General features: G+C 38.9%; 1 protein-coding gene across 1 annotated transcript; it reads right to left on the reverse strand.

Moving 5' to 3' along the window:
* Positions 1-1,788: 1,788 nt before the first annotated feature.
* LOC119726769 (mitochondrial inner membrane protease ATP23 homolog) lies at positions 1,789-26,935 on the reverse strand. Its single transcript, XM_038198612.1, has 6 exons — positions 26,664-26,935; positions 23,259-23,304; positions 18,865-18,952; positions 9,047-9,181; positions 3,209-3,295; positions 1,789-2,429 (listed from the first exon to the last, which is right to left on the reverse strand). Exons 1-6 carry the CDS (start codon positions 26,899-26,901, stop codon positions 2,241-2,243), a joined length of 783 nt encoding a protein of 260 aa, XP_038054540.1. The 5' UTR covers positions 26,902-26,935; the 3' UTR covers positions 1,789-2,240.
* Positions 26,936-27,630: the final 695 nt, after the last annotated feature.

The raw sequence follows: 27,630 nt of genomic DNA on the forward strand, positions 1-27,630 counted from the left end.
GATCCCTCCTCAACATGGCTAAATAGTGCCACTTTCGGACCCAATTGCATCCACAATGTTTAGAATTGGAAGCCCCGAGTCCTGGCCAGAGGTACTGTGCCATATGTCTTCAATTCCCCAATTCCATGGCTCCCAGAACTCTCTTATATAACAATTTGAGTGTATAACTTTTAAGCCCCTGTGACATATCCAAGACAAAAGACCAAGACCCCGCCAAGCCCATGAGATTTAAAAATTTCTTGAAAATCATACCAAATACGTAGGAAATGTGGCACCAAATTCAAATTTCTGTGATATCATCCCGAATATTACGACTCCGAAACGACCTTGAACCGAATATTACGACTTCGCTACGACTTGGATCCGTTTAATTAAATTTGTTCACGACTGAGTCCCGATCTTGTTACAATATAACAGACAGTGCTCTCACAGAGTACCGACACAACCGAAAAAAATTTAACCGAACAAAATAAAGTGTTTGACCCCAGTGACCCCATGATGATCTTTGACCCCAGTTTTGGTCACGTGATATGTTGGGGCTGGGCTACTGATACTATTGACAAAGTTTGGTTGAAATCGGTCAAAATATGTATAATAGACAATGTCAACGTTTGTTACAAACTAACCAACTAACTAACTAACTAACTAACTAACGGAGAGACATGATGATTTGTTGAGCTGCTATATCTCACACCTAAAAACAGAACAGAAAACAGAGTCAATAAAGAGAGAAATTCTTCAAAGGAGGTGGATCAGACTGTTTTTATTGTTTTGGCAAATCAACAATAATTATGATTCTCCAAATCATGAAAAAGAGTAAAAATGACTACCGGTATATCCAACTCTCATTTGCTTTCCTTGTCAAATTATATCCTCCATCCAATTTTTCATTTTGATGTAATTTGGTTAAATTAGGTGGATTTGTTTATGCACCATTAGATTGTCATCAAAGGTCACGAACAGTCCAGTCGACTCCATCATGGCTGTTGTGTCATCTCGCAGAGCTTTTACGATGACGGGTTATTTGAACAAAAATTTACAAATTACTTCTGGGCACGCGCACTTTGGTAATTGATGTGCACTAACCAGTGAAGTATTTTGATGCACGCAATCCATAACTACTGTTGAGTACTTAATAAATAATTATTAAAATTACTTTTGATGGACTAAATATGAATACATCGATCAAGGTTAAGTGTGTTTGCTACCAACTAAAGGTAAAGTGATTGATATCTTTGATGACTAACATTTACCAAGAAGGAGGAAATATCGGTTTTCCCAACCAAATTCATCAGAATTGTAGCAAGATTAAAGGCAGCATCTTTTTTGAATCAAACACTAAACAATGAATGATAAACAGTGTGATAAACATATATTTTTGAGGAATTCAAATATTAACTCCTAATACGTTTTTAAAGGACCCATGACATGGATTTTACTTGGGAACATAATTAGTGCAACTTTCTACTTCTCTTAAATGTATGAAAACTATTTGACATCTCTTTTTGGTTAATCTTTATTGAAATATGTACTTTAAAACATTTAAAATTGCCCATGCTTTTCTTGACAAATGAGGGCGCTGTTGCTGTGATGTCACTTCAGGAAGACACTGCTCAGATTAGGGGTTTTCTGTTCAAATTTTGAACCCAAAATTTTCTCACTGAAAACATATGTGAGAAAAGTTGGCTAATTTTTATTGAAATATGTACTTTAAAACATTTAAAATTGCCCATGCTTTTCTTGACAAATGAGGGCGCTGTTGCTGTGATGTCACTTCAGGAAGACACTGCTCAGATTAGGAGTTTTCTGTTCAAATTGTGAACCCCAAAATTTGCTCACTGAAAACATATGCGAGAAAATTTAAGTTTGCTGAATGGCTTACTGTCAGGTATTGAAACAACCACGGTAGGGAGGGAATCCCCACAGAAAAGAACATTTCCAAAATATCCAAAATTCTGGCCACTTTTGGCGCCGAAATAGCTGTAACATTGGCGTGTTCTGCCTGAAATGACATCGCACTTTTGCTTGTGAATATGGAAATCTGCATTAGCATAAAAACCAAAAAGTCACTGAATTTGCCCTTACAAATGCTTAAAAGAAAACTGAAAATAAAATTAAATGGGACTCAAAGGTGCATTTTTAGGGACTGCATAAAAAAAAATCCATTTACACGGGCCTTTTAAAAACAGCAAGAACTCTATGATTGCAACATTTCCTATTGAGAGTATTGTGACAACTGGTCACCTGGGGTCGTAGTATTTAGAAAAGCGGCTGAACTTCAAATCGGCTGCCTTGTGTGGGATGTCCGTGAAGGGCGCGTAGTCATGGAAACAGGTCTCCCAGACACCATCGACAGTTTTGTCAGCTTCTTCCCTTGACAAATCTCGAGTTGCTATGATGGAGCTGACGGCTAGTCTCTTGACGCAGGCCTAGGATGACAACGGAGAAACCTCAAGTGAGAGAGGAAATTGGACGTCTTGTGTCCTATCTCAAGAAGGTGGAGCTTAGGTGGAGACGAGTGGGATGAGGGTAGGGGCGGGGAGTTTACATTGGACAGGTTATACCCTTGATTTTTATCCCTATCCCACCCCTAAAAAGACTTAAACTAAGAAAAACTAATTTTTTTACTACAGGGCGAGTAAAAAAACCGGAAACCCAAATGTCGGGACCATTGTTCTAGTGAAGTTCTGCATGTGGCACTTTCAACATCTAGGATATGAAAGCCCAATTCATGGGCTTTCTTTTAGTACAAGAATCATTCAAATCACTCATGTACTTTTCAAGTGACAGACTTTTAAACACAACCACCGTTTTAAAGTTCTGTCCACGGAACACAAAAGGGTAAGTGTTCTTTAGCTAAATGAAAACAAATCACATAGGAATGTGTGTGAATTGTCTTCGGTTTGCTGAAAGAACGCACAACTTTTGTGTGATCCATGGACAGAACTTTAAAACGGTGGTTGTGTTTAATATTCCGTAACTTGAAAAGTACGTAGGTGATTTGAATGATTCTTGTACTAAAAGAAAGCTTATGAGTTGGGCTTTCATATCCTAGATTTTGAAAGTGCTACATGCAGAACTTCAATAAAACAATAGTCCCAACATTTGGGTTTCATGTTTTTTGACTCACCCTATATGGTCTTTCTTTCCAAAAAAAAACTATTCAGAAACTTGCCCAAAAATTCCTTTTTCTCATGAAAGCACTCACCTTGTTATTGTACTTGGCACCAATGTTCCATCTGTAGAATTTCTCACTGAGGAAGGAGCAGTCGCCACTCAAGTTAGCTGCACGGATCTGTAAAGAAGACCTCAAACAATTTTAGTCCGCAGATACCTCATACTGGAATCTGGCGACCAGAATTAGAAGCTCTTATTGCGATGGTGTCACTGAATGCTGCACGCGTTCTTAAAGACGAGGCGCATTGGGATTTCGGTATTACCTATTGGTTGAAGGAGCCCGGAGTGAGTGTGTACTACCTGAGCGCGACTCGCACGAGCATGCGCCACCACAGAAAATGGCTGCCGTTGGATTTTTCCATAGGTTACATTAAAGTTTGACAAGAATTCTGATATATATTCATAAAATGAATTTCACACTTAGCCTCCCCCCCCCTAAAAAAAAAAAAATCCTGGCAACTTTTGCATTGACTGCTTTGACACTATATTAGTCTGCTGTCATTTCTGTACTTACTGGTATGAAAACAGAACATCATAACAGAGATCACTAATGAAAAAGCTCATGAAACGCTTTTATTATTGTAACGGACAGTCTGTGCACACTTTTGTTGTCATTGCTTTCTAGCACTAGTGCTCCGGCGGAGGGGCTCCAGCTGCGCGCACCTGACCTGGTTTTGGGTCTGGCTAGTGCGCGCTCCGGAAATAGGCTCTACAAATAGGTTGGCTAAGTGGGTTCTTTTGTTCACTTTCGCGGTATATGGCTTGGCTGGATTCCAGGGTTGGGTAAAGTTGCTACATTTGTAAACATTTGTTCAGACTGTGTGCATGTCTATGCTGGGAATTGATCAGTTGCAGTTCTGGTACCGGTGCGGCAAGTTGCCCGCAGAGTCCGCTTGGCGAAATAAATGAGATCTTCCTTCAGAGTTAGAAATCCCGTCTGTGTGTCCCCTTTTCTTGCGTTTGGCCGGATTTGGCGGACAAGAGCCCAGTAGGATCGCGCTACATTATGACAATAATGAAAGTCTAAGGTTTATAATGATACTCATAGATTGTACACAAACGATTCAAGGAAAATTATTCCAACATAGATATTCTAAAAAGCATATTTTTTTTCGGGATAGAGATTGATAAATTTGCTTGTTTGCTTGCTATCTGTACTAATACATCATCAGATGGTTGTAATTCATAAACTTGCACTTATACAATTGAAAAATGGCATACCGCGTCTATCTCTCTGAAAACAAGCGCTTCAGTTTATCTTCCTGTCAAACTTTCCATTAGTCAGTGGGTATTTGTTAAAAAAACAAGCGCGAGTGCACAATAAGCTCTGGCCCGGTTCCGGAATGTCTCACTTCATATGCCAAAAAGACGGGCATGCGCATCGATCGAGACAAAGAGGCGTGCTCCAAAAACTTTCACCAAGAGTGCATTTACTGACGACGGCATTGCATTCGGTAATTGGTAGTTATATTTTATGGGAAACCTAAGGGGCTCGTTTTTGGTCAATTTTCCGGGACAGACCGACCGACTGAACACAAAGCGATATGTAGAAGCTGGGCCTGCCTGAGCTTAAAAAAGGCAAAGTCCATTTGAGAGAGAAATGTTGCTAACAGTACATCAACTCTCTCTCTAGCATCCACAAGCCACTCTGGTTTGCTGATTAGAAGTTAAGAGTGTTTGTCAAGCCTTAACTAAAAGGCTTTCTGATTACAGATCACAAAGCTAGTGCTTTGAAACATTGACCTAGATTTTCACGTAGGTGCAATCTGTCGCTATATGTTTTTTTTTAACCAGTACATTTGGAATCCTTTTCAGTGACAGATTGTGTTTCTAATCGCGAGTAAACTTTTGGTTTTAACATGGGCCCAAACAACACCGCTGAGGTCGTCGGTAAACACATTGATCATTATCAAGAGTATGTTTGTCAAATTAATGGAGGAGATTCTGCAAAATGCAGGAAACATAAGGGTAGGTTGTTCAAAGGCTTCAATATTTAGTGGACAAAATTGGCATTTAGCTTTATACCATATAAACATACATCTTGAATTAGACAGCCTTCATGTCCATGTACATGTAAGTTAAGGCATATAAGATCATTTGCATTTGTGCATAAAGTGATTACTGAATTATGATCATCAAAAAGCTTATTTGGATATAAAGATCGTACTGGTACTAAACACCCTTTGAAATTATTCCGTCTAGCTTGCTGTCATTTAGAAGAAATCAAGAAATGTAGGTGATTTCCAACGATCAGTCAATTGACTGATTGTTGGAAATAGAGAGCAACATTCACAAAATCGTGTTTCCTGGGCAAAAGGCTGTGCATGGTTTTCCACTGTTTTCTAGAAAAATGTAATATCCACTGAGCTGAAACTTCAACAGATTATGGGTTTTGAACACTCTTCTTTGGATTTTGAGTGGTGTCATTATTGGGCAAAACAAAATGCATGAAAATCATTAAATGATACTACATGTATATGTCTATAGCCCTAACAGTCCTGAATCCTCCAATTTCAATATAACTTTGCACACCCCCTAGGAAGTTATAGGGTCAGTCAACTAGGTCAAAAGAGCAACACACGTCGTACATCTGACACACTAGCCAAAGAAACTGGACACCCAAGCTACAAACCCTCGCACGTACAGCAAACAACTCAGCCGTACATGTACATCTCACCTCTTAGGGCAAGTCAGTTTAAATTGAATTTCTCTTTCCCCGATTTTGGTATCGGAGATGGAAAGGGCTGACCATATTGACTCTTCCCCGCATCAGTGCCGAATCAGTGGCTGTCGGTAAATAACGCGGCCGGCAAGCATGCATGTTACATTAGAGCAATTTGGCATGCCGCGCTCATCAGTCCTCATTTGGCTGTCACTCACAGCTCGCACTATGTGTGGCCAGAAGGGCAAAATCTTTTAATGTTAAACTCGCAACCAGTCTGTTTCATATTGAACTGAGACAAGCTGCAGACTGGTTGATTTTTGCATCAATGATATGAAAAGGTAAGTCAGAAACTAGTCCTAAATCTGAGTAGAACATACATGTACATATGTGGAGTACATACAAACTTAACCTGTGGAGACTTGTTTTCACATTGATAATGGTTGTATTTTGTCAGTTGATACATAGCCAATAATTGACCAGTGCTGTGCTGTGTTATCGTTTCTCATGGCATCTGATGTGTTTGACCACTTTGGAGGTTGACGATTATGGAATGGGGTTGAGGAACAACAATTATAGGCATAGGATAGTGCAGTTCCCAGCACACATGATCTGATACACCGTGCCCTCTGGAGACGTGCACACAATAGGGAACAAAAGATTGTATACGTCTCCACAGGGCAATTTCTATAGATGAATATATCTCCACAAGGTTTTCACGAAATAGATAAATGGATTTTACTCAAAAACTAGGAATTTCCAAGGTTGGTTGATAAGTCGTATTAAAATGGAAGAGTTTTAGAAAAGGGATATTAAGTCCGAACTTCAGCCAAGGAAATTAATTCTGGTTAAAATAAGAGCATTTTGAAACTTCACTTTCAAACTCGAAGACTTTACTACACGAGAACAAAGAAATGTCTCCACAAGGATACAAATTTCAGTATGTGTGAGCATAGCTTTTTGGTGTAAAGTATAACTTTCACAAGCGTCATAAACATGAAATATGTTTTGAGTCATTCCATAAAATTGGGGTCCAAAAGTCAGTGACAAGTTTTTGTGTCCCTATTACACCTGACCTGTGTAGTATGTAATGCAAGTATCATTAAAATTAACTTCAAAACTATGTTTTATTTGTGTGGCAGGTTTCTATCTTGGAGATAGAAGGTACTATTAAAGAATGTCTCCTGAATTTACAAAATCTTATATCAGATGTAACATGGACACACAAAAAACTGGACCCCAAATTTATGGAATGATTATTTTTTTCCCCATCATGTAGCTTGATTTTCATTTTAAAGGTTCCCCACAAATGACAATCAAAACCTTTTTTCACATTTTTGTCTGAGAAGTTACAATGTACAAGTGTACTTGGTAATTTGTAAAGATACTTGTACCCAATCCCATAATCTGGAACCAATTCCTGAAATCAATGGTCGGGTACTCAGTTACTCAGTTCCTATGCACAGCCCTATGTACAACAAACAAAATCTGACCACTTATTTACCACCTAAAAGTCAAGTCTAGTGATTCAGCATTTGAAAGCACTGTGCTTTTATGCATTTTCGGCATGGGCTAGGAAATGGCCTTTTCGCACCATCGTCTCGCCTACCGGTACCTGTGGTAAAATCGACAGGGGTCCACTGCAGGCGCACAGAGTCATGTTATCCTATACTAATGAGGACATCCAATTGTTCCCTTCTTTTGCTCCTATTGTTTGTACTCTAACTTTAGCTAACCCCTTAGGGCAAGCCAGTTGAAATTGAATTTTCTTTTTCCCCGATTTTTGTTTCGGAGATGGAGAGGGCTGACCATATTGACTCTTCCCTGCATCAGTGCCCAATCAGTGGCTGTCGGTAAATAACGCGGCCGGCAAGCATGCATGTTACATTAGAGCAATTTGGCATCTGTCCTCATTTGGCTGTCACTCACAGCTCGCACTGTGTGTGGCCAGAAGGGCAAAATCTTTTAATGTGAAACTCGCAACCAGTCTGTTTCATTTTGAACTGAGACAAGCCGCAGAATGGTTGATTTCTGCATCAATGATTTATGAAAACGTAAGTCAGAAACAACAATGTAGTCCTTAATCTGAGTAGAACATACTATGTGTGGAGTAAGTACAAACTTAACCCTGTCGAGACTTGTTTTCAAGTTGGTAAACGGTTGTGTTTTGTCAGTCGATATAGCAAATAATCTATCAGTGCTTTTGTTTCTCATGGCATCTGACGTGTCGACTCATTTTGGAAGTTGACAATTATGGCATGGGGTTGAGGAAGAACAATTATCAGCATATTAGGATAGTGCAATGCACCAGCATACATGTACATACATGTTAGTGAACCGTGGTATGTGATAAATGTACAACATACTAAATCTGGACAATTATTTACCAACTAAAAGCCAAGACAACTGATTCGGCATTTTAAAAGCACTGTGCTTTATGTTAATTTGGCATGGAGTAGGATATGGGAAGGCCTTTTCGCACCATCGTCTCGACCTACCCGTGTTAAAATCAACAGGGGTCCACTGGAACTGGTCCCATCACATGGAGTAGTGTTATCCTGTACTTATGAGGACCTCCTATTGTTCCGTTCTTTTGTTCCTATTGTTTGTCCTCGAACTATTTTTCAACATCTCCCATAAGGTCTGTACACAAAAACTTCCCGAGGACTTGGCCCAGATCCTCGATGTTATTGTCAACACTAATCTCCCATTGTCCCAAGCCCTTAGTCGTAAAGGCTAACAAGAGCGCACGAGTAGGCAAGGCATGCTACTCATCGCACTTACAACGGAAAGAGCCTCTCATAACCTTAGTCCTAATCAGGGGCCAATTTCACGGCGCTGCTTAGCACAACAATTTGCTTAGCACAAAAAAAGTCTGGCTTATAAAAGCAGGTTACCAGCCAAAACTCCATGTGATTTTCATGCTAAGCAAACAACAGCTGAATATAATCACGCACAATATACATGTACATCACATGGAAATTTGGCCGGTAAGCTGCCTTTATAAGCCAGATTTTTTTGTGCTAAGCAAATTTTTGTGCTTAGCAGGGACGTGAAATTGGCCCCAGGGCTAGAAGAAGTCATGTTGGACTCTTACTAGTGTGAAAGAGGTTCCTGAAAACACGGGTCCAACACGGAGACTTTGGAAAGCGTGTGAAAGGCCGTTTGGTGAATGGTGGGAGATGTTAGAAACTGGAATAGACTTACCTCACTACAAGCAACTGCTTTGAGATCTGTCCAGTCTACTTTGGCCTTGTGGTGGTCGTAAGCATGGATCAGCTCATGGGTTAGCAGCATGCTGGTCAAGCGTTGCGTTGGACTCCGGTTCTCACAAACAATGACCTGGGTGATCGACAAAAACAAGAAAAAAAATTGTCTATAGAACTTTTTTCCCCCAAAAAATAATTAAGTTTTTAATTTCTGAAGAATCGCCCAGTGGTATGGACTACATATGACCCTTATTGCCATATTCTATAGACAATTTTTGGGGGGAACAAAGTTTTTTGTATGTGATGTAATACAAGTGATTATTGTTCACTAAAGAGTTGCTAGTAAGTAAAGATGCAAATTTCATAAGACGTTTCATAAGTTGGTCTTTATGTGCATAAATTAAATAAAATTTATGCTAATTTATGCACAGAAAGACTAACTTATACAAAATGTCACACACATGACCGATCAAAATGTCACACGTGACCACAGAACAAATCCCATTTTGTAAAACTAAAACACAGGGTGTACAAATGCATTCTGTAAATCACAAAAGACTAGTCTTACTCCAAAATGGGTGTGTGTGTCCTTCGAATTTTGGAGAAAAGTGTGAATTTCCGGTATGGGCCCGATGACATTTTTACGTCTGATGTCACACACGTGACCAAACTTTGATGAACCCGTCTATTATTTTGACACAAGTTGTGAAAGTAGAAACTATACTCTGAGGTAGGGAGTGAAAAACACTAATCTGATGAATCAGTGAAAGTAGTTAACAAGGGGTAAAGCTTCAAAAATCAGACAAGCTCAATTTTACGCTACACAGTGACCAAAGCATGGCCCACTATGCACCATTAGTACTTATCCAAATCGGGAAATGGAGGGTTTAAACTCTGGACTGTTGCATTTGTGTTCTCAAGCAAGACATTTACTGTAATTGCTTTTTTTTTTGGCCAATCAAACAACAGATAAAATATGTACCTACCAGGGGAGACGTTATTCATATTCCCTGCGTTGCATTGTCCAAACCCCTGAACTGCCATTTGCAGTTATAGGATTTTAGGACTGTTTGCACTGTTTATCAGCACATTTTGAAAAGTTACTGTAAAAGCACCTTTGTACTTTCGATTTTATGTCTCAAAAGTCAAAAAAAGTACAAAACATTGTCCCTACATCATTTCAGAGCAAATTATGTGAGTTAGGCCAGAAAAAAAAGTCTCCGGTTTCTGGTATGGAGATTGTCCAAAAAGTAGTGCGGCGACGCGGCTTTTTTTTTTTTTTACCTGACTTTTTTGCTTCAAATGTCGGCTGATGACAGCAAATGGTGCCCGACTAAACTTAGTGCAAATATATGGGAGTCCAGAGAGGCCACATAAAGCTTATTCTCGATCATAACCCCATCTAAAAACACGTTAAAATTGTGCAGCAGCAGGATTCCAGTCAAACCAGTGAGTTTGGCGGTTTTGAGACATCATCTTTCATTGAAAAAAAAACGTTTTCATTTTGCCGACGCGCATGGCTTCGGCGACGCGCGCGCATACCAGAAACCGGAGACTTTTTTTTTTTGGCCTTAGTCTTCTTTTTTTTTTAAAGGTTACAATAAAATGTACTCAAAACTGACTTTACACAAGCCTTTTTTCCCATTAAAAATGCAACATTTTCCCCTGGCCTGGGCAAAAGTCAACAAGCCAATTCAAGGGAAAAGTCACAAATGGCTTTAGGAATAAAATTGAAATATAAAACGAAAATGACTTTTTAGAGGTTGAACTAGATCGATCATTTTTTTGATCATTTACCACGTTTGTCATCAGAGTCTCCTGATGACGACAGATGGAGCATACGGTCTGAAATGTTGAGTTCCCCGGCTCTTTACAGAACCTCACAAACTCACAAAAGAGATTTTTTTGGGGTCAAATGGTGCAACCACACTTGTGCTCTTATTACCATATTTGCTTGAACGAAAATGGAAGCACTCAATCAAAATTCTGTACTGAAATGCACTGCGTTGGAAGTAAACGAATTTGAAACTCTGCATGTGGCAACTCCAAAACTGAAACGCTTGTTCATTTTTTTCTGGGCAGTTTTTGTGTCTTATTCCCCCCCCCCCCCCTGTGATTTGAAATTAAGTAGGAAAACGGTTTCCCATTTATTCCAAACTGTCTGTGATCAATCATCACAGATATTGTCTCTGTGTCTCTCTCCCTTCCCCGTGATACCCAAAAAGGAAAATGCGTGCACGCTCAGTGAACATTTAGGTCGAATATTACTTTCTGGAAGTGAACGTGATTGATGACGGCGCCTGACCCAGATTTGTTTTGAAGTTGACTGATAAGATATCAATCTTTGACTTTTTTTTGCCTAACGTTACTACCCTTGTATGTGAGAATGCTTTGCAAAGTATACTGGCAGAGATGAGGGTTCTTAATATGCTACTTTCTTCAGCTTCCCATTACTGTAGAAATACTCAGACATTTGGACCGATCAATTGTGGCTTTCTGGAGTCCTTTTGCTGCTTTCATCATCAATTGTTGACATAAGGGTTTGTTACGTAGCCCTACATAACATCTAGTCTGAGTATCAACAGTTATTCACGGAGCCAGTCTCCGTATAATGTCCGATATATCAAAGCATGCAGATTTATGCGATCTCGCGCCTCAGCCAATCGGAGTCGACTATACCAAATCGTGATGTCATTTCATTCCGAATTTAGGACTGAACATTTGATTGGTCAATTCGAATGTAGTGTTTTGAAATACAATAAAAGGCGGGGGGGGGGGGGGGGGGGGGGGGGGGTATCGCGTAACATAATACAGAGTGCATGACAACAGCCTTTGTTGCTGTGTCTGGTTTTTTTTTTATCCATGTCTATGAGTATGATGAGACAACTGGTGAATGACCGAAGATTTCAATGGTCAAGATTTGAAGCATATGTTTACAAAGCGCGATAAACCTAATTTTTGTTAACTCTGAGAATCCTGCCCTCTCCCAGTTGCCCAAAGTCAGTTTCGATGGCTGTTACCGGGTAGTTATTCACAATTTAAGAATACAATCAAACGAAAATTGTCGCTTCGAAACAGTTATTTTTCTATATATTTCAATAAGGGGGGGGGGGGGAAGTGGGGGATATCATATCGTTTTTCCTCCCGACTTTTTCGTCCTCTTCCAAAAAAATGTAGCCTACATATGATTCTATAGCTCAGAATAGCTGATTCAATTACTCCAAACTCACAAATGATGTTTAAATTATGATCTTTTGCTCAAAAGAATTGGTTAAATAGAAATTGCCTCAGATCACACCACAGAGCGTCTAGAATCCAACATTTTTCGGGGCCTTTAAGCGGGCCCTGAACCCCACGCCGTTAGGGCTTCACAATAGTTCAGATCAATGAATGTCCCCCCCCCCCTCCCACTATTGAAAAGCGATTGACGCCATTTGGAGACATTACACACTTTAAAAGCTCACATAAATCAAGGGCTACACCATATCCATGTTTTTCCCAAAAGAAGCAAAAAACTCCAGTTTCAGCCATAAATTGATGATTTAAAGCAAACGTGTACGTTGGATCTTCTCTTCTTGATGTACACGTGAACTCTATACGGGTCATTCAATAAAAGTGGGGTCCAATTAATAAGATTTTAAAATTTTATCAATTCAGAACACGTTATTGAAGCCTTGTATCACCAAGAGTTATTGTGTAAAGCAAAGTGCATGTACCTGCAAATAACAGGGATGAGATTGCCTACTGAAAAAAAAAGTCTGAAAATTGACAAAATGTCTGAAATGCATATCTTTCTACACTAATAATGCCTTTCTCTCAGATTCAAAAAGTCTGATTTCAGACAGAAATCTGAACAACCTCATGCCTGAAATAACTTAAAAATAAGTTTGAAGTCAGTTGTAATGATACTTGTGTGGCAAATTACACAGGGCAGGTCTAACAGGGACACCAAAAAGTCAGACTTTTGGTCCCCAAATTAATGGAATGACCCTACACCAAATATGCATGCCATGAAAGTAAGGCACTATCGGTGGGCAGGGTACAGTGATGGGAGCATTCCAATCCCAAATCAGGGGTGTCCTGAATATACCAAGTACTTGAATATTCGATCATCAACCAAATATTCAAATAGCTTTTTGCTGGTTGAATATTCGAAAACAAAAAATAGGCACATACACACACGACTGTGTTGTTATTTTATCATAAAGTTGCAGCGTTTTATTGTCAAGTGCTTCTTTTTTGTCGACGGTAACTTTTTCTGTCGACGGCGGTTCATTGTTGACATCCTTTATAGGAGGATACCTTTACAACTATAAAATGTGATGTGATCAAGCTAAATGAGCCGTTTGTCGACCCCGGTCCAAAAAAAATTATTACAGATTAGAAAAGAGCACAATCTCAGCATTACTGCTGTGAAAACCGCATGCTGATACCATCTTTAGTTCAAAAATTGTGGAAGTCGGAACACCAAGAGATGTAATGAAGTGATGTAATGAAGTGGTCCTATTTTGGCCTGTATCTCCAAATGAAAGTTCCCGACAAATGACTCATTTAGCTTGATCGTATCACAAATACTTACTGAAAAACACTCATGGGTTCCACATCGCTTACCACTCACAAGTTTTACCTGCAACATTTTAGTTTTACCTGCAACCTGCAACACGGACTGCTCTATTCCAAATATGACTTCATCTTGCCGTTTTGGGGGCAATTCTCACCTTAACCCTTCTTTAAAGGGAATACACATCATTTGCTTTTGCTGTAATTTTCAGAAATGGATGGATTTTGGGGGTTGGAAATGTATAGCAAATATAGTTACACTGACTTTTTTTGAGGTTTTGGGTTCAAAAATGCTATAAAAACCAAGAAAAACAATCATTTTCCTGTAGTCTGGTTCCCTGACTCCATTTAAGAAGAAACAGAGCAGTGTACATACATTGGGGAATTGTAAGGTCAGGGAATCAGTCTAGCTGGCTTGAACCCGTTCATAGGTGTGTTATCGATTGCAAACAAGTGCGATGGTCAATTGGGGCCAGTATTTTAAAAAAAGCCAGTTTTTTTCCAACGCTGGTCAGCCGATCAGCGTTGGAAATTGATACAAAAATACCACTTTTCTTGAAAATGACAGTATACCAGGTGCCATGATTTTACAGGATGCTTTGCACTGTCATTCACTAACAGTCCAGCAAGGTATTTCAAAATGATTTGGTAGTTTTATTTTTTGATGTTTGCAAATGTTGTATTTTCCCTTTAAGATTGTGTCTACAGATGGGGTGCTGGAAGGAGTATTCATAACAAACAATTTTTCTTCTAAGTTGCAGAACTTTAGAAGGCAACAAAGACAGACTTGGGCAGTGTCTCTCTTCAAGGTTTATAAATATGCACTTACACAAATTTGGACAAGTAACAACAATTTCCCGTGACGTGGGCCACGAAGGCAAAAACACTGAGCAACCGTGTTTAATGTTCGTCCTCCAGAACCTCTCACATCCCATCTGTCTTGTGATAAATTGAAGTTTCCGAGTCGGAGTAAAACCCCTATCCACGCCTTAAGCTGTGCCGTCTCCTCCGTGTCTCAGCTCGCACTATTGTTGATATACCGTCTTTTATGGTATTTGGACACGTCGGGAAAAGCAAGTACTGTGTCGGCCGCCCCATTTTATGAAATAAATTATTCACTTTTACCCTTTTTTTAAAACATTCTCTTCACTAGCTAACACTTCAGTGCATGCAGTGGCTGCCTACAAGACTACCGTGCGCAATCGGACAAAGTGCGCTCTTGCAAGTTACTAGAGAACTGATTCACACGTTTTCATCAGGAAATTTAATTTCTGGTGAGTACATGTAGTTCTTTCTTTTTCCTTGTTGTGCACGTAACGAACTGCAAGTTAAAATGTATTGAAAATAAAGTTGAATTTCTGGTTCCGTGCTTGACAAAAGGATAACTATTCTGCTCTTGCAGCTTTTGTACAAAAATGGGTAATTGTTTCAAACTCATACCCTCTTCCAAATTTGACTAAGATTCTTACACAAAATGTAAGAGAAAAAGAGACAATTCGGGGCACATTTTAAAGTTCCATTCTTCCATTTAAAAGTTCAGCTTTAGTAAACAAATATTTTTACTTGTAAATTCAAAATTTATCACTCTAAAGAATAACTGATAAAGTTGTCTTTTTTTTGGGGGGGGGAGTTTAGGTATTTAAATTGTCTTCCTCATTTTTTTCATTTCTGACATTGCAGTCTCTCATTAATATATTTTCACCAGCATGCAATAGCCCCACTTTCACTTTTTGATCATGTTTTTGGCTTCTACCTAAATGACAGAGTAAACAGGAGTACAAAATAAATGTTTGTTTAAAAATGAAACGAAATCTACTAGGATTTAAAGCTAAATTTCAATGATAACATTTTTTTAATTCTGTGATCTGAGGAGTTGAAGTCAACACTCACCGAAACAAAAATCCCAAAAGCTGGTCTTCCCAAGCTATTTTTGAGTTTTACCCTGAAAAATAGATTTTGATTTTAAAGTATTTTTTTCAAGTTATACAAAAGTTGCTCACTTTTGAATGAGACATCTAACAACCGCATCCAGTTACATTACATTATTTAATTTGGAATTATTTGCGACCCAACAATAATTCAGGTTTATATTCGGTGCATTAAGGGCAAATATTAAAGAAAACCAAACTAAAAATGTAGGCCTATTTTCAGAGGTTTGAAAACGCCCAAAGTAAAAAAGAAGAGGTACTTTTGCAGTTTAAATATAGCATACAAACTGAAAATTCATTAGGAGAAAGAAATTATATATGTCGAAGAGCATGGGTAGAACAGCTTTTAGCAAAGAACCAAGATTTGTAATATTGTATGATATTATCTTGAGGATTTTTGTTTTGTTTAGGGGGACGTAATGGACATTTAATGCCATAAATTATTAAAGGTAGTAGACCATTTGCAGCTATCCAAAAAAAATAACCGACCAACTTATTGTTTTAAAAGCTTACTTGGTTTAAAGGTAATATACGGTACAGGTACAACATTTGCTTTTAATGTAAGTTTCAGAAATGGATGGATTTGGGGTTAGTATTTTATAGCAAATATTGTTTAAAGTTTTGTGTTCATTGATGACAGAAAAACCAAAAAAAAACATGCTGTTCTTGTAGTCTGGTTCCCTGACCCTATACTTCAGACGAAACGGAGCAATTTATAGATGTCACGGAACTGTCAGGTCAGGAAACCAGACTAGCTAGCTTGCACCCGTTCACGGCTGTGTAACCAATTGCAAACAAAATGTGGACTAACTAAATTTGGTAAATTGGGGGCCATATTTGAAAAAAGTTATTTTTTTTCCAACTATGGTCAGTCGACCATCGTTGGACGGCCGACCATCGTTGGAAATTGATAAAAAAAACCACAAATTTTTCTTGAAAATGACAGCACACCAGGCGCCACAATTTCACAGGATGCTTGCAACTATTGTTCAATGCAGTCAAGTAAGGTACCGTATATATTGGGTTTTTTTTATGTTGGTGTTTGCAAATGCTGTATATTACCTTTAGAGACATGAATGATTAAACGCATTCCTAAATGATCGAGGTACAAAATGTACAGCAGACACAGGCAATTAATAAAGCCACAAAATCCTGTGATCCATTAAGTTATCCGTGACAGGCCTATTTATTCATTATTACAACAACCGTGACTTTACCTCAAAATACACAAGACTGCAAAACGGCCAGTTTTCGAGAAACAGATGACGCAAATAGTCCGCTTTCTTTACTTTCAATTTCCACTGATGCATAAATAATTGGTCTGGTGGAGTAGCAGACGCCATGCAGTGGTAACTGTGACCCAATAAATGGTTCAATTTCATATGAGTAGCTGGTGTGTACTGCTGATTTCATTAATAAAAAGGTAAGCATGTGTTAAACGGCTTCTTACAAATGGTCTCATTAAACTTGGACAGAGATAACTACTACCTGTTTCAGATAAGGTAAATATGTCATTTCAATGAAAAAATCTCCAGTTTACTGATCAGTTTAAGGAAAAGTACAACTTGGTGTTTAGTTCATGATATGTCATATCTTTGTGTTGTTGTGGTATGTACTTATAGCTGATAATATTTGGTGTTATTAACGAAGGTAGGTCATAATTTGATGTTCATTAGATCTTCCGAATATGAAATTTTAGTATTGGTTAGCTTTTTCTTAGCCAGTGATATTTTGGTTTAGACAAAGTGTTTATACAGTGACGTTCATGTGTTAATTAGGCTTTTAGAAGAGCTTTTTTTCTTCTCTTCTTCAAAAAGTCAGTTAAACGTTGCATTTCTCAAACCCTTGCGAATCCATCTTTTACATTTTTCTGTCTTTCATTGTTTTATTCATTGTATCAGTTCAAAGAATTTCTTTCCATAGTACACACACATTTCCTGACCTGTATCCTGTTCTACCCAACATCTGGCGACATTCAAAACGGACAATAAATACGAGTATTTTTGTTCTCCTTGCAATTTTCCCTTCTCCTTTGGCCATAGCAGACATCTGGTAAAGATGTTGATCATCTAAATGACTTGCCAAATAGGTAAAAAGCTTCCGCGAGAGACAGTCTCCGGTTCTTTAAGTGCCTGCGTCATACATGTACGCGCACCACTGATTACTGGCGCCCATTGGCTAAGCGTGCCACTTAGCACTACTTCCGGTTCCAAATGTTCAAATGCTACATCGTGTGCACTAAATATGGTAAAGTTGAAATAAGGCATTGGCGCATCCACCGGGGGTTGGGGTTGGGGGGGGGGGGAGGTAGGTTATTGGTATTTACCACTCAAATATTTGTAAAGACTGCCTTATTCCCTTTTTCTATTCAAATGCACTTTTTTCACTAGCGCTTACCCAACTAATATTTTGTAAAGAATGCCCTTTTTTTAACAAGTGTCTTTTTTTTCTGAGAAAGTGCACTTTTCAAAAAGAAGTCATGCACTTTTGTGCCATTAGCTGTTCCGGGTGCCTATTTTTTGTATTTCACACATGTATCCCCGTGAACAACACATTGTTCGTTAGTGTGCATAATCGTCGGTTTTGAGCAGCGCCCCCATCGACAGATGGTACCAGCCCCCCCCCCCCCCCCCCCCCACACACACACTATTTGATTTTATGGAGGCCAAGTGTCCAGAGTAATAAAAACGTGTCTACATTTCAGCACGGATGTGCAAGTGTCTTTTTCAAGAAATATTTTACCCAATTAAAATGACCCTTGCTGCATGTAGGTCATTGTGACGTCACACTTATGAACGGATATTCCCGAAATGTGTTTGTCGATAGCCATAAACAACACAAGGCACGCCTAGAAAACTGGTCACAGAGTGCACAAAACTCTATTCAATTGATTAAGAATGGTCGAAAAAGTGCTGATCGTCCACGGAATCCACACCGCAAGTTGGTGCAAGCATGTGATCAGGGATGTAGTCATTTCATCACAAATAAATCACAAGTCCAGTCACAAGTAACAGTGGATGGACAATAACAAAGGAATGCCTTTGTCAAAGCTCACTTGAATAGCTTGTGAGTTGAATTGGGACTGGAGGACTTGTGATGGACTTGCAGGGACTTGTGATGGACTCGACTACGTCCCTGCATTTAGTTGTAGGGAGGTGGACGCAATGTGCTGTAATGTCAGATTAAAATGACAGTAACAGAGCAGCTCAACACCACAATTTAACACCACTGTTACACTGTGGTGCCGGACAGCACAGTAGTAAACAGAAGTAACAGATGACTTAATGATTAAAAAAATGACTCGGAAAGTTTTCAACAATGCTCGTACCTCATTCCTGATTGGATCAAATCCTCCACTGACATTGTTTTCAGTTGAGCATCTCTCACAGCAGACTTGCTTGCCTATTACAAAATCACTGTGGAATGACAAACCAAAAAAACAGGAGATATTTTACAAATAAAATTTTATTTTTTCACCTATCAATGATCCCCATGCACTGGATACCCCTAGAGTTAGGTGCTTAATACATTTTCAGAGCACAGAGGTAAGGATTCCAATTGCTCTTTTCACTGAAATTGTGTGTTTACTTTTTGTAGTGGATGGTGCCCCTGGGGTGTCGATTAGGTCATTCCGAAAGCGACAATCCCCAACCTTGGGGTACGGGGGTGGGGGGGGGGGGGGGGGGGGGAACAGTTGACATCCATATGGAGTAAGTAACCATAAACAGAACTGTCAAATCCCATCCCCACAGCACTGAACTCTAAAAAAATCATGCATTATTGAAATTTGTCCTCTTAAATGAGCGTACATGTAACATTTACACTGTAACAATTTTTGACTTTTGTGATGTAGGAATGGTTTTGTTAACACCCGTGGGGCGCACACCACCAGACTCAAAGCCGAGGGTGCTATGAATCCCAAGGGGTTAAAAACAACATTGTTATACTTACCAAATGTCCCTTTTTTTGTAACTGTTTCCTTAATTTAGGCATCAACATCTGACACACACACTGATGATCCTTAAAGTTAGAGCAGATCATTGGCAGCTATCCAAAAAGTAACTAACCAAATTATTTTTTAAGAGCTTACTTGGTTTAAAGACAGTAATGGCACTATTAAAACTCCCTGTGAAATTATTCCTTCTGGCATGCTGACATTTTGAAGAAAACAATCAAAGAAGGTCATTTCCAAAGATGAGTCAAGTGATGCATGTTTGGAAATTTATGTAAGTAGTTGGTTGTAATGGGGCAAAACGCAAGCGTTGAAATGAAGTGCACGTGCACGCAGTTGCTGTTATTCGTCAACTCAGTGTGTGACATCGGGTAGCTGCAATTGGATAGGTGAGAACGTGTTCCGAATGCTGATTCATAATATGACTTGGCAACTTTTGAATTCAAATTGAGATCCTATATTGTTTCCTCAGAATATACAATGTACAGCATTGACTGAGCTAAAATGGTTCATCAGGTTACATGTAGGAGTTAAGCACCCGTCTTTAGATTCTGAGCACTTTTGTTGCTTCAAACAAAACAAATGCATGACAAATGATCCACTCTACCTTAAAGTGGTATAACTTTTTGTTATGGTGTGTGTGCCCTTGGGCAAGGCACTTTGTCACTCATTGCTTCTCTCCACCCAGGAGTAAATAGGTACCTGTGAGGGCAGAGGTGGTTATTGTGGTTGATATAAGCTGCTTTGCGCCGAAATGGCAGAAATGGCAGCATTGAGCTTCCGATTACATGGCATTTGAAAATAGGGTAGGTAGGTAGGTAGGGAATTTTTTTTTGCCAATTTTTGTTGTGTACAATTATATGGAGGTGTCTGCGTGTAGTCAAGGGTAAAAGGTAGAAATTGATGGTTTTGGGTGTATTTTTCTCAATTTTCCCATAAAATAGTAGGGTAGGGGCTGTCGGAATAGGGCCTAATGATGTAGCGCCTTAAGCACCAATAATGGAGGAGATAGTGACACCTGCGCTTTATGAATACCCATTATTTATTATTATTATTTATATCAGGCTTCCAGCGGTAAAAATAAATCAGCGTATTGCATGCTTTCATAAAAAGTTCCCGGATGACTACAATAATAAAGTACTGCAATAACAATGTTATTGCAGTCATCCGGGCATTTTCGCTGGTTCCCGCTTGATCAAGAGCATAGAAAGTCACAGTTGTCAACCACTCAACAGAGCGTAGCGCGCGCGTGATGTCGAACACGGCACACGCCGCGCGCATGCAGCGCGCAGAGAAGGCCAGGTATACGCGCACTGTTGTTAACAATTACAGTGGCAGCTTCAAAACGTTTGATGAAAACGAAAAAGATGTAATGAAGACAGTGTCTTGAATTGTGCTTCTTGCGGATCAAGTCAGCCTGATATAAATAATAATTATAATATTGGATGGCTTGTTTTCGGTGGATACAAGAATATATTGCACTCGCTTTGACAATATTGCACTCGTGCAATATTGTCATAGCTCGTGCAATATATTCTTGTATCCACTTATGTACAAGAATATATTGCACTCGCCATGACAATATTGATAATAATATTGGATGGCTTGTTTTCGGTGGATACAAGAATATATTGCACTCACTATGACAATATTGCACTCGTCTTCGACTCGTGCAATATTGTCATAGCTCGTGCAATATATTCTTGTATCCACCTCAAAGCCATCCAATATTATATAATTATTATCATCAGAACTGTAACCTCTGAATCTCGTGTCTCAAAGCTCGCAATTATCACAAGGTTATGTTACGCCCCTGTCCCAACTTAAGATGAATCTGCCCCATTTTGGTTCCAATTGGAACACTTTAGTTGAGACCGATGCCAGTCTAGTTAGGGCATATTACATGCACACTGCAACGATTTAAATTATTTCTTGCACAGTATAGTAAGCTACAAGCCTTTTTCTTTTTGAGTTATTGGCACGATATAACAAAACAATTGTTGACTGCTGTGATGTGGGATATGCCGTTTATTGCCCCCTCTGGACGCATAGCACCCTTGGCTTCGTATCAGGAGCTAAGCACCCCTCTGATGTTAAGAACAGGGTCTACCCGATGTTCCCCAATACCTATGTTCTCCAAAATCCTTAGGGTTTATAGGGTTAGGGTTGGGGAACATAGGTATTGGGGAACATAGGTATTGGGGAACATAGGTATTGGGGAACATAGGTATGGGGCACATAGGTATTGGGGCACATAGGTATTGGGGAACATAGGTATTGGGGAACATAGGTATGGGGCACATAGGTATTGGGGAACAAAGGTATTGGGGAACATTGGTATGCACCTGTTAAAAACGGCATATCCCCCATCACAGCAGTCAACAATTGTTAAATATATACCCGTGCCAATTTAATATCACTATTTTTTCCCAATGGTACGCATTCCATACATTTTGTTTTACTGCCACCATCAAGTCTACTGCTTTCATTCTGTGGGTTGGCTTCGAACACTAACACCTAAATCATACTCAACCTATTTTGACTTTTGACCAAGTTTATAAATAACCTATATTTTTGCCTTTTGACCTTGGAAGATGGGGAAGATAGTAACGGCTGAGATATTATCAGGGCAGAAACACGCAAGTCATGATGGGTGGATGCACTTTTTTTCCATCAATTCCCCTCATTCAAATTATACTCCAATTCGCATGCATAAGTCACTTTTTAGAAACTGTACTTTTTGTCCAATATGCCAATCAATGCTAATAGAAACCATTTTTGTTTTAAATAATCTGCCGAATAAGTGAGGTATTCTATGAAATGAATGTGGTACACCGACGAAAGTTTATTCAGCTTGCGAGTTTAACAGGCAAGTTCATGCTTGCCAACAAAATCACATTTGTTTTAGGTTAAAAAAAAAGGTGAAATAGTATAAGGTAAATAACGCACAGGCAGCGAAATGACCTGCTTTATGTGACACGTTCAACAAAGGTAATCAAATTATTTTCTCAATTTTTATTTTTTCTAATAAAGATTACCACCTGTATTTTTTCCAAGTGTGATAAAGCGTGTTTATGAAATCCCACAGTGATAAAACTGGTTGTATTTCAATTGTCTTTTTTTTGTCTGGTTAGAGATGTCAGATGCATAAGATCACTGCTTTTCTGTGCCACTCTGTGTCCATAATCCAAAGTGCGTGTTTGTTTGTTTGTTTTTAAAGGTGTGTATTTTTTCTGCTTTTTTTTTCCTTGGACAAACAGTCTCCCTGTGCAACATGTTGTGGTGAAGTGATGTTGATTTCTTTGTGGGGCAACCATGGATCTCTAGCTTGTTGGCATAATTTCTAAAAGTTTCTGGAGTTGTGATGTTAATAACCAACTAATAATTCTATAGAAGGTGTCATAGGTACACTTTGCGGGCATTTTAGAACAAACAAATCGATAGGTGTTGGTTCGGGGGAGCAAAAGTCAATTATTCCCTGAGAAGTATGTGCTAAACCACAAGGGTTTTCCTGATCAATTTTGATCAGGGAACATTCCATCCAAATTTATACTACTTGCGATCACAGGCCTGTAACAGGTTAAGTTGCTTCTGAAAGACTGTCCAGAATTTCTCTTGTGACAGGGCAGGCTGCTGTTTTATTTTTAAGGGAATTTAAACTACATGTACCTGTCGGATGAAAACTTCAATGAATATTTCATGATTTTACCCAGATAAACCCCAAGGCCATTATATGTACTCATAAAAACATTGCATTTTTAAGCTCTTACCTTCCCAATTTATTGATGGCTTGCAGGAGGAACTTCACATTTGGATCTGTGAAGGAATTCATCCAAAATTAAAGGGATTAAAGTTACAGATGCAAAGTTTAATCTTGTGGAAATCTACATTCTCAACATATGTGATGCAATCAAGCTACATGTACATGAGTCATTTATCGGCAATTCTGATTACAGCCCAAAATGGGTCAGTAGGGGTGGAAATTTCAAATTGACTTTTTTGTAAAATCGGAAGGCTACATATGTACTCTCTCATGTCACCTATTTTTTTTTCTGAGAAAAACTCACGATAAAGTAGTTAAAATGTGACATTTTTGCTAAGGAGTTAATTTCAATAGCCTGAATAAAGCATGTTTATTGTTGCTTAATAGACACTTCAATTTTGAATTGTTGATTTCTCTGTTTGATTTCTCTGTTTTCTTCTTTCTGATCTGCCTGTCTTCTAAGTCCCATAACTTCTGAACGGAAGATCATATTCACATGGGGTTTTCACCAAATATAATCTGAAAGATAGCCCTATTCAAAAATGTAACACGACATGGCCAACAAACGACGCATTTAGCTTGATCGCACCACATACGTCTTCATGCTCAAAAAATAAAAGTTAGAAAATTACATAAATTGCATCTTGGAATTCCTTAATATCCATCTGAATATATATCGTTGCACCAGTCCATGTTTGGTTGTGTATTTCTTTACAATCATTACACAGAAATGCAGGGGGTGTCAAAAAACCTCAATCCTCTAAGATCCCTCTTTTTCACAGCTTTTCAAAAAATACATCGCAAATATCGATACATATTTAGAGAGTATGGTTCATTAGCTTTTGACCAACGAAAATATCTTTCCAATTGGCTAAATATTTCTTGAGTTATGCTCAATTCAAAATAAGCGCCGATTTTTCAATCTGTCCACGGTCTCAATTGTCATTTGTCAGGAATGTAATGGATTTGGGGGGAGGGTAGTTTTGCTTTCTTCAATGTTTCCATCTTTCCTTCTTTGTTGCAACAATGGTCAGTTATCCTTTTGGAAGTAATGGTAGTCCAGAAAAGGACTGTTTGGTTAACTTCTAACATTTTCACTGTGCTGCGCTGTCTCTGTTTCACGGAAGCAAGTTTCAGGCCCATGTTTTTGTTGCGACAGTCAAAATATCAGTTGCCGTGGACAAAATGAAAAGGCGGCGATTGTTTTCAATGTATGAGTCAAAAAAAGGAAAAAATAAAAGAGAGGCGGGCTGATATTAGGAAGCAGGTGGGGACGAACAACTGATTTTTTTTCTTCTTGGCCTTAACTGATGCAGGACATCTTCACACTATCATAATGAGTACAGATTATATCAATTAACAAGTAACTGTTGCTGGGGCCACTATATAGTGTCATGGGACCCAAATCGAAGACAACAACAGAAAAAAAAGAACACACACACTTCGGGTGATTAACTCTTCATCAATAGGGCCCACCAGTGTATCCATTTGGAGTTTGAAGCACTTTGAACTTTGTACAAACGGTACAATAATACTTCAAATTTTAAAAGGCATTGCATTTTTTTAATTGACAGACTTGTAGAACAAGTCATGTGGACTATAAGTTTGACTTGTTTTAAACACTGCACGGACTGGTTTTCTACAAGGTGCACCACGTAAATGTGGAATGCAAGTCTGCTAAAATCACAACTTCAGAATATTTTTGGATCATGATATAATTGGACTCTTGACTTACTCTGGCATCAAAAAAAGAAAGAAAAAGGTCTAAGCAGCTGCGGTCATGACTGTAGCCCATGGTGCCCAGATACTAGACAGCGTCTAAATCTTGGGCCCCACTGCTACCTGTAGAAAAATGTTAGGAACAGTTTCATTTTGAGGTGTTACCATGAACCAGTCCCGCATTTTTTTCGGATCTTGTGCTGGCGCATCCTTTGTGCATATGCACCGTTATGCAAGTACGTAATATAAGGCGAAGTAAAAAAAAAAACATGTTTAGCGTCCCCGCCCGCTTCCTTTTTAGAGGCTGCCTCCTTTTTTTTTTTTTTTTTTTTTTTTTTTTAAAAGACAAAAATTGATAAATTTTAACGATCTCTGACGAAAGAAATCGTATTTTTAGACTTTTATACCGTGTATAAAGCTGTGGAAATAGTCAATGAGTCCAAGTGGCGGCCATTTTGAAAAAAGCTGGTAACCATCTTGAAAAATAGCCCGGCCGCGTTGTCTTGAAAAATGTGTCGGGCGGCCATTTTGAAAAAAAAAAAAAAAAAAAAAAGGGCCTCCTCCTTCCTTTTTGTCAAAGAGGCAGGACGCTAAACATGTTTTTTTTTTTCATTTTGCCTAATATAATAAATTACAACCCCAACCCGAGCTCGATGCGTGGCTCGATGGATAGGGCGCTGGACTGATGGCCAAGTGAACTGAGCTTGAGATGTGGTTGTGCACTCATATTTTTTTTCCATTCTATCTAAAGTAAGACTTTTCTTCCTTCATTGTTTTAAATTGAATCCTACATTTAATTACAGAATATTTCATCTTTTTTTCTGATTCATTGCTCTGGAGGATTTTTTGTTTTAAAGAGAAAAATAAGTCCATAATTGCAATAGTCTCCTAAAACAAAGTCACAACGGCTATGTAAGTGCCGAACCAGCAAATAGTCTAGGTAAAAATAGTCAGAGTAAAAACGTGTTACATGTAAGTCCTAACTGGACCTCATTCATCAATAGGGGGCGGCCTTATTTAGACCAACCCAATTTTCCTGTGTGAGTAACCAGGTAAAAATGCTTCTAAATGAAAAACACAGTTGTTAAATAATCTGTATTTCAATGCACGCATATTGCAAATTTTCATACATTTTTCATAATTTTCCATTAATTGTTTTAATTAACAAAATTAAACGGAAAGAATGTAGTATCCAAACGCCACTTCTGCGTTTGTGTACAAAGTTTACTATGGAGAGTCAAGTGCATTTTCAAAGTAGGCCTACTTCAGTACCTGCTAACAGGAAGTAACATTACAAAATTGAAAATGTTTCTCACTGTCCCACTCCCACTGTCCCAGATTCCTGTCTTTTCAACATTTCTGCAGTGACTGACCTTCCTGAGATAAAACATGATCAACAAGTGGCGTTGGGATGCCACATTGGGAAAGAATGTTACAACCTGACGCTGCTTTTTTTCTTCATATATCATCCCAATGATAATGAAAGTCAGTCCTTGCAAAAATGATAAGACATGAATCTGGGACTGTCTGAGATTGAGAAACATTTCCAGTTTTGGTAGGAAATACTTAGAGAACTTTCTTGACTCTCCATAGACTTTGTACACAACCGCTGATGTAGCGTCAGGTTGCAACATTCTTTCCCCACACACACTGTTTCCGCATTACTTAAGTCAACACAAACATAAAAACTTACGATGTTGACTTGCAAAGTTTACTCTTCGCAAACACGCGTTGTGTTGGTACGAAGCGTAGATCCCTCTCTCTTTCTCTTTCGTATCCACTGATGCATTTGTTGAATTATCTTTCTGATCATCTGTGCCACGGCTTCCACTTGGCACTGCTGGAAATGTTGTTTGATGACCAGCATCACTATTTTCTGGGGATAAACTTGGAGTGGAATTGCTCGACGTTTCTTCCATGGGCGCCGCCATTACTGATTTTGTTACAGCGCCACCACGAGTCGTGATGTCTCGTTTGTAGGGCGCCCCCAGTGTCAAAACAAAACTATATTAGATGAACTCCAAAATGTTACCCGCTCTGGAAAAAAGGGTATTATGTCGCAACAAAATGAAAACGAGTTATATATGGCGATCTGAAGAAATTCATAATGCAGTTTCTCCATAATCAATACCGTATCGTTTTATATCTTGACTGGGTAGTTAGTTACAAGAGAGAAGAAACTTCAAAAACCAGCAGACTTGTATGACTCGTGACTCGGACTCGAACTTGGTACTTAGTTTCCTCCTGAAACATCCTCTAGGGATCTTGACTAGGAGGACTCGGACTCAGACTCGAGTCATGATGACGAATGACTCGGACTCGACCTTGCGGACTTGGACTTGGACTCGGACTCGACCTGTGTAACTCGGGACTCGACCTTATTTTGAATGTATCAAAACAGGCTTCAGCGTCCACATTTGATATTGCGTAAATGCAAGCTTGATAGTGTTTGGTACCAGATTATCCTTTCCAGATGCAGACACTGCATGCTGTGACTTGCCTTATTAGACATATGTTATGTTTTACATGTATTTCCAGTTCATTAAATTAGAGACAAGCTGTGAAGAATGGAAACATGTACCCTGTGAGGTTTTAGCAGTACCTCCAAATTTATTTCCAATATATATTAGAGGCGACTCGTGACTCGGACTCGACCTTTG

This window comes from Patiria miniata, unplaced genomic scaffold (genome assembly GCF_015706575.1).
Source record: "Patiria miniata isolate m_02_andy unplaced genomic scaffold, ASM1570657v1 HiC_scaffold_2, whole genome shotgun sequence".
NCBI lineage: Eukaryota > Metazoa > Echinodermata > Asteroidea > Valvatida > Asterinidae > Patiria > Patiria miniata.